Source organism: Hordeum vulgare, chromosome 2H (assembly GCF_904849725.1).
Source record: "Hordeum vulgare subsp. vulgare chromosome 2H, MorexV3_pseudomolecules_assembly, whole genome shotgun sequence".
NCBI classification, from domain to species: domain Eukaryota; kingdom Viridiplantae; phylum Streptophyta; class Magnoliopsida; order Poales; family Poaceae; genus Hordeum; species Hordeum vulgare.
The window spans coordinates 10350227-10358563 of NC_058519.1; the positions used below are offsets into that span (position 1 = coordinate 10350227).

The window sequence follows — 8337 nt, forward strand, 5'->3', positions numbered from 1 at the left end:
ATATGCGTGGGTGGATGAGTGGGTGGTGAACTACGAAGTGTCTGGGTGGTGGTGGTGGTGGTGGTTGTGGATCGGGAGAAATTCCTGGCGGCTTGCCCGAGACAGACGCAGTGACGCCTGCGGGCGCCGTCTGACCTTCGTGAAGGGTGTCGGGGATATCCCTCCTCCACCCCCCTTCGCGTACCGAGGAAAACCCTATGACATCGTCACATTCCTTCTTGAAGGTGTTCTTTGGTGTGCGACGCTTCGGAATGCTGTGACGCGGTGGTACTTATTCGGTGGGTGCAACGATTGCCGGTCTTCTTCTCCTTGTCAATCTACCGGTGTCGGTATTTGTTTCTCCTTTTTTATTTCTTTTATTTTTCCTTTTGGGCTTGTTTGTGTTGTGCCCTCAGCGAGCTGGACGTATCGGATAGTTGCTTTATAATATAAATCATGGGGAAACCCTTTATCATCAATAAATGTCATCACGGACGGAGGGATTACCTCCATTGCTGAGTGCATGCCTAAGGGGCGATGAAGTTGGTTTTCAATGTCGGTGCTCATCGTCCAAATCCTCTGATATCTACCACCGATGAGAGAGGGGAGTAAGCGGCGAGAGAAGGGTGAGAGGATTTACGGCGCCACTTTCACCACGTGCCTCGAGTTTCATCGTTCGGCCCTGACTCTGAAAAGCGGTCGGCTCAAGCATTCCCCCAGGGCCATACTTTACGCTTCATGCGGGAAAAATTCCGGTGCAACTCACGCAACCAAACATCTCAAAATTGCATTTCTAAGTCTACCTTAGTCCAATGAAGACTACCAAATGTGACCTTAGGGCATCTCAACGGCAATCCGCAAAATTTCATCGAAATGATTGAAATGATTGAGAAAATAGTGGAACGAGGAGATGAGTAACAACAGAGTGGTGCGATCCTTGAACGGTGTGAGGGCTCCTTTAAATAGAGGGTGAACATGACAAGACTGTCCAGCATTGTGTTTAATGGAGGCGCTTGACAGCTACGAGGAGGCGTGTTCAGTCGGGCGTGCAGCGGGCAGCGTCCTCGGCCGGCACCCCACTTCAGTGGCAGAGCAACGAGAGGTTGCGTCCGCCTAAGCCATCTTCAATGTGGAGCGATGCTTTACAATGACATGAATGCAGGCAGCTGATGCCGGACAGGAAAGCATACGGGCGAAGGAAGAGGTGTTAGGGTGGGCTCGGACGGTCAAACGAAGGCTTGGGTGATGTCTGGACAGTCATAAAGCCCCGTATCTGTCTCCAGTTTGCGAAAGAAAGTGTGTTATCGTCGAAGAAAGTGTGTTATCGTCTTTCAGACCAATGCAAGCCCGCATTACATGGCTTTGTTCGGACAACACGCTCAGGTATGATTCTGGTGAGTGACCGGACGTGTCTTCTATTTCTTCATTCGCGTAACCACATTTTTTTTCCTCATATGTCTGGTTACTTATACGTAATTGATGAAAAAAAAAATGAATAAACAAAAGAAAAAGTTTATCAGGGATGACTTGCGTCCTAAATGGCGTACAATGTGTTCGTGACCCTTCTATTTTTTTCATATTTAAAATAAATATGGGCATTTAATGACCGTACATGTCTACAAACATACGAAGGATCGTTTGAGACATAGATGCTCGTACATGCATAAAAGAGTGCCGGTGGAAAACAACAACGTTGACATTAACCACACGCACCTACCTCTCCAGACTATATACTACTCGTATAAAAGTATGTCACCTCACTACGGGCCTTCTCCATCCTGGCGCCACGCGTCAGTAGCAGTCCATACCCATGTCCATCCCACCCCACCCCACGTCTCCCACATCGCCGCCTCCGCCACTCCGCCACCCCACCCTAGTAGCGTCTCCCTCACACCACCAGCACCAACAACCCACGACCACCAAAGCTCCCATGGGGCGCGGCCGTGCCAAGAGGCGCCCTCCGGCCCCCTCCTCCTCCTCATCGTCCGACGACGAGCTCGTTCTGCCGGAGACGGAGGAGGACGACGTGGACGAGTCGGCGGAGCTCATGCTGCTGCCGGTGGGCGCGGAGGTGGAGGTGCGCAGCGACGACCCGGGCTTCGCCGGCTCCTTCTACGAGGCCACCGTCGCCGGCCACCTGCCCTCCGGCGGCTACACGGTGGCCTACGCCACGCTCCTGGCCGACGACGGGGACGACGAGCCGCTCAGGGAGACCGCGGCCGCCGCCAACGTGCGGCCGCGTCCACCACCGCACGAGGCGGGGAGGGGGTTCGCGGTCCACGAGATGGTGGAGGCGTTCCACAACGACGGTTGGTGGGCCGGCGTGGTCTCCGCCGTCCTCCCGTCGCCGGTGATTGCCGGGGATCGCCGAGCATCCTACAGGGTCGCGTTCCCCACGTCGCGGGAGACGCTCGAGTTCGTGGAGACGGATCTGCGGCCGCAGCGCGTGTTCGAGGACGGCCGGTGGGTCCCGGCTGCAGAGGTGGTAAGCAGGGTGTCTCCCTCTGTTCACACGTCACATACTACTTTTGGATTGCATTCAGATTAATTTGTTTGCTGATTATGGATAAATATTATTGCATTTCACATGGATTTGTTTGTTGCATGTAGCATGTTCTTTATCAATGTAGGCCATTAATATATTTCGTTTCTTTTAAGGTGTACATTTGGTATTTTGTAAGTTATCTGAACCTTTTTGGATGGATCAAAATGGCTATTTGTCCCAAACTTTAGAAGTTAATTTTACATTTTCTTCAGACAATTGCTGGCATGGAACTAGTAGCTATAATTCAACCAAGCAATGTCAATTAGAAAAAACCAGCTAGGAAAAATGACTTTGCTTTACAATTCCCCGGCCTATCACATGCTGGTTCAAGTCTAAGAAGTGTATAAGGGTTGCGGTCAAATCGAACATATTGTAGATTTTCAAATCTAACCGTGCTCATATTGTAATTATTTTTCCGTTTAGAACAGCTCGTGTTGTGATTGTGCAGTTTCCCATTTGAGATTTTCTGCTGTCTTTATCATCTGAATTAGCGTACCTTCCTGAAGTTACTAATTCCAACCCACATATTCCTATTTTAGGCTGTGTTCTCAGGCCAGCCATTACCAGTTAAGTGATAGCAGATACTGAAATGTAGCAGTGATCCTAGATGTTTCTCCGAAATTAATGATGAAAATTTGAAGTTTTAACTTACAAACTTGGTGGCTACCGGACTATACAGCTGAGTTTAGGACTCTATGATAATTTGCAGCCTTGAGATAAATATAAATATTTTCCAAAGGTGTATTAAATTAAAAAGATGTGGATGGATCATTTTAAATGCATAACACTTTTCAACTTTAGTGACTAATTCCCTTAATCTACACACGTTGTGCAGTTATCTCTTTCGTTATTTCTGATACTCTTGTTGCGTGCAGGACGATGGAACTCCTTTGTTTGGTGAGGGAAACCAAGTTGAAGTTAGTGGAAAATCCGTCGGCGCATCCTGGAGTCCAGCTACTGTTCTTAAAGTCATTGGTGTTACACATTTTCTAGTACAGTACATGCATACCGAAAATGACGGGGAATTGGCCACTGAGATTGTAGATTCTCAAGACATTCGGCCAGCACGCACCGTCACCCGTATGGGCTCCAAGTACAGATTTTATCCTTCTTCTCATGTTGAGGTCCATCATGAGGGTAGCTGGTGGCCTGGTGTTATTGTTGAGGTTTTAGATAGTGGACTCAACAAGAAGTATATTGTAAAGTTGAAGAATCAAGAGGCGGACATGGAGGACTTGGAACCTGTGGATGTTTTGACGGTTGAAAATGCGCAACTCAGGACACGGTTTGACTGGGACGGTAAAAAATGGGTACGCTTCGTGAAAGAGGTACAATTAGTGCATAATCCGTGTTTTGTCTTGTGTCATTCTTTTCTGGCGTTCTTTTTGTTGTTTGCGACAAGTATATTATACTCAATTTTAGTATTTCAGATTTCAAAAAAAATGTGGCAACATGGCGATCGTACTTTGGCTCCTCTTATCATTTTATCCACCATCATTGTGCAGTGTGCACCATTTGCATCAGGGCTAATGAATGACACTTGGTCACAGTAAACTGTGATACACTTAGCCCTGTCATGATGGCCGTTTATTTATCTTGTATGTTTAGGAAAACAAATGTGCACTTGAAAACAGAAGCTTCTGCAAATGAATTAGGAACATGCAAGTTTATTCATAGTTGGAATATTATCCCTACTCTATGTTCCAAACATCAAAGCTGTTGTTCAATGTAGCCTCAAATCTTTATGGTGTACTGATGTGTTATTTTTTTTCCTATGTACTAGCTTTCACACCAAAATCATGACCATGAAATGCATCCATTTCAGGAATCTTCTAATGAACCTCGATTAACCTCACGGAAAAGGCTAGTTCCCGCCTTGTATGATGACTCCGATGAAATCAGCAATGAAACTGATTCTCGTCGTGACAAAAAGTTGAAGAATGAAGATTTGGTATCAGGACAAACTTCCCCTCTTCCTTTGTCCATTTGCAATGCGGGCAATGAAATTACTCATTATCAAGGAAATGCAGTATTGGCATTGCGGTCTGAGCTATCACTTCCTTCACTGCCACCAATGACAGCATTTAACCAGCTGAGTTCATCTTCACTTGCTCCAAGCTGTCATCTGGAACAATCATCTTCTCAGAGTATTATCATACCCTCTACACCACAAAGTCGGCAGTTACGGGCTTTGTTGTTTGGAGCGTTTGGACAACAAAGACCTGACCCACTGTACCGACTATTAGGAACGCGTTCTCTTAACGCATGTTTTCAGAGTATTGAAGGGCCAAAAGGAGCATTAAGCGATCAGGATGAGCAGTCAACTGTGGGAACTAGGACTGAACTGTCGAAACAAATAGAGGAATGTGTTTCTTGTCAAACAGCAATCAACCCTGAAACTGTCAGTTTTTATTTCTATCACCTCCCCTGATTCTCTCAACTGTTTTAAACTAGTCATAAGATCATTTAAAATATCATTTGTTCTTATTTTCCTTTATATTTGTAAATACCTATAATGCAGACAATGAGAGGGATAACTGCTAAAGCAATCCAGGAAGACAACAAGGTTATCTCTGTCTCTACGGACTGTAAGTTCTTAAACTATTGTTTAACTTCTAATGGTACAATATAAACTGCAAATACTAATTGGCAAAATTATGCAGTGGCTGAACTTCCTAAGGATATGACTGCTGGATGTGAAATACTTCCAAAAATAAATACGGCGAGCTGTATGGACTCGACGCCACAAAATGGCATCAGAGGTATGCGTTCTGATTTCTGAACAGTCAACAATATGTACTGATTACAGAAATGTCAGAAAACATTTCCATTATGTTACTAGCAGTTGTATCATGATACATTCCATTTCCAGGTTCAGAAGACCGTAGTGGAATAGAGTATCTTAAGCAAGGGGGCTACACTGGTGAAACTAGCGTTGAGCAGGACATGACTGGTGGAGAATTATATCAGAGGTATTTGGTTACGGCTGATAATGCCAGCGTTCCTTTGTTGCCTTCAGCAGAGAGCTGTGAAGCTAATGTGCATGACAACCAGCTCTGGAAGGACAACACAGCAGCTGCAGTGGACTGTGTTACTTGTTATGCAGCTACTTTAGATGACGTTGTACCGAATTTGCTACCATTAGATGGGGATTTGGAGGTCAATATAACTGAAGATATGGATGAGGAAAACCATCAAGGGAATGTGGTTGGATTAGCCAGAAATGGGCATGATAATCAATGTGCTAGTGCTGACTGTCAATTCTCAGCCACATCTTTAACCGCACTCGAGAATGACATGATTACCAATGAAAGTCCAAGCAGGAAGTTCTTAGGCAGTAGCCAATCCGTCGAGAAGTCAACGGTAACTCGGTTGTCTCCTTTTGGTATGAGCAATTATAGTGTGACAGAACCTTTCGATCATAGCTTGGCCATGACAAATGGTGTGGAGGGTACACCAGTATCCAGGTATGTTGCAGCCAGAACAAGTGATTCTGTCTTTCCCTTGTCGCTGGAATCGGTAGCTGTGCACGAGAGTACCATAAGCATGAATGGCCGGCTTTCCGGATCCTTGGCAGTCCAGCATCTTCCATTTAAGAAGACCTCCCGAATGTGGGCACATCTGGAGGCACTGGAAATATTTAGGAAAGCGCCACAGCGGCCGCATTTTCGTCAGTTTGAGGAGTATTGTCCAGAGCTCCGTGAAGGAATGGCATTAGGTTTGATGTACTCTTTTGCCAGTTTATCAGAAAGCATAAACATGCTGGATGTTCAGGGTGACAAAAAACTGCTGGAACAGAAGATGAAGAGCCTCGCTTTACTCGAGGAGAATGGTTTCAATGTCAGGGACCTGAGATTACGCATCGAAATCCTACTCGCCACAAGTAATAGTTGCGTCGAAAAACTGGAGGAGAAGATTGCTAACATAGAAACCTACGACCAGGAACTCCGCACGCAAGTTTGCGCGCTAGCTATGACTGTCGATCGTCTCAATCTGCACGCCTATCTCATGCGCAACATGATGCGGTCTGCCATCTCGCAGAAGATGAGTAATGCCATGAAGATCTCAAGGCTCAAGGCAGAAGCAAACGATCTCGAGAGATCGTATCTTTCCAACGCCGTGCCACGATGAATTTGGCCTATGATGGAAGCATGTCAACAGGCTTGTGAATAGGTAGTTAACAATATGGTAAGTGGTGGTGAATATGTAGATAGTTCGTGATGCTATCCTGCAGCTTGCCGCGACGGGCAGTTTTTTGTGCAAGTTGTTGCTCTGGTGGTGGTATGTGACAGCCATCTGTGACATACATGGTCTTTTGTGCAAGTTGTTGCTCTGGTGGTGGTATGTGACAGCCATCTGTGACATACTACCATGTAAGCTGAACCAGTGCTCTATATGCGGGAGCTACTGAAGTTACGTGTGCTGTTCTGTTCCGTTATTCAGTCTTCCGCAGCGACCAGTTTTAGTATTGCTGGCTAATATTTTGTTAGTGTGAGTCTAGAATGTAGTTTTGCTCAAAACATGCATGTTTCGAGGTTTTTAATTTCGGAAACAAAATAATTTCGGATCACAGCGAAATATGTGAAATTTTGGAAAATTCGCATATTTCAGAAATTATTCGGATTTTGATATTTAAATTTCACTTGATTTTGATGAATTCAAAAATAATTTAAATTTATTTGAAAATTGATTGAATCTGTCTTGAAATATCGTTGCTAAAATATTTGGATCCCACTGAAATATGCGAAATTTCACCAAAATTTTGTTGAAATTTTAACCCTCTGAATACCATTTTGTTGATGACTACGGTAAGAACGGGTTTTTTCTCTCCGTTGGCAACGGACTCTAGTCTTGGATTGCTAACCGGGACTAAAGGGTTCGATCCTAGTCTTGGATTGCTAACCGGGACTAAAGGGTTTGATCATTTAGTCTCGGTTTGCCACGGCGGTTGGAGAACCAACGTGCGGCGGTTGGAGAACATATAGTCCTTACTGGTGTTATCAACGGCCTAAAGGTTTTGTGAATTTCTTAAGGTTTTGTGAATTTCTTATGGTTTAGGATTAAACATATTTTACGCTAGTACGTTATATATATATATATATATATATATATATATATATATATATATATATATATATATATATATATATATATATCTTATCATCCAGGGGTAGTTACCCTACATGTTCCATATACTACCATGTGGTAGCATATATACTAATTTATCATTCCTATTATGTTCATATACTATATATAAGATTTTTCAAAGTGAGTTATGTGAAAAAATTACAAGTTGATCCATAGTTTGTATTATATTTGTGAAATACGCATATATTTGTATGTAAAAAAGAGCATACACGAAATATGATACATACTACCAAACAAATAGTATATATACTATCTAAACATGATTATATACTACATACTACCCATACATACTCTCCGATTTGATAGATAGTACATACAACATACAAAACACAAGTGGTGGTAACTATCACCGGTGGTAGATAAAATTTGTATATATATATATATATATACACACATAAACACACGACCGTTTGGGGCACCTAGGTGTCCAGGCTCCTTGCTTTTTCATCATTTGATTACATTTCGATGCATGATATTGTGATAGGTATAAAAGGTAACTGGTAAATGCATTATTAATTGCAAATTCAATAATAGTTAAATTAAGCCACAATTATGGCGTGTATCATTTAATAGATGTCACTAAACACGTCATGCATGGTATTATATCTATAGAAGGAAAGAAATATTACACATTAGGTATATGGATATTTATTTCATCCCTGTAT

The 8337-nt window shown here is 43.6% G+C and overlaps 1 protein-coding gene across 1 annotated transcript; it reads left to right on the plus strand.

Annotated features, from left to right (window-relative positions):
• Positions 1-1909: 1909 nt before the first annotated feature.
• On the plus strand, positions 1910-6962 carry LOC123424886 (DUF724 domain-containing protein 3-like). The gene is made up of 6 exons (XM_045108577.1): positions 1910-2464; positions 3400-3852; positions 4350-4925; positions 5046-5112; positions 5188-5286; positions 5397-6962. Exons 1-6 carry the CDS (start codon positions 1910-1912, stop codon positions 6653-6655), a joined length of 3009 nt encoding a protein of 1002 aa, XP_044964512.1. The 3' UTR covers positions 6656-6962.
• Positions 6963-8337: the final 1375 nt, after the last annotated feature.

Excerpts from the sequence above, each read along its gene's own strand:
- LOC123424886 (XM_045108577.1), top strand. The coding sequence starts at position 1,910 with ATGGGGCGCGGCCGTGCCAAGAGGCGCCCTCCGGCCCCCTCCTCCTCC. Across the intron at positions 3,853-4,349 it reads GGGTACGCTTCGTGAAAGAG|GAATCTTCTAATGAACCTCG; the intron begins GTACAATTAGTG and ends CATCCATTTCAG. Across the intron at positions 4,926-5,045 it reads CAGCAATCAACCCTGAAACT|ACAATGAGAGGGATAACTGC; the intron begins GTCAGTTTTTAT and ends CCTATAATGCAG.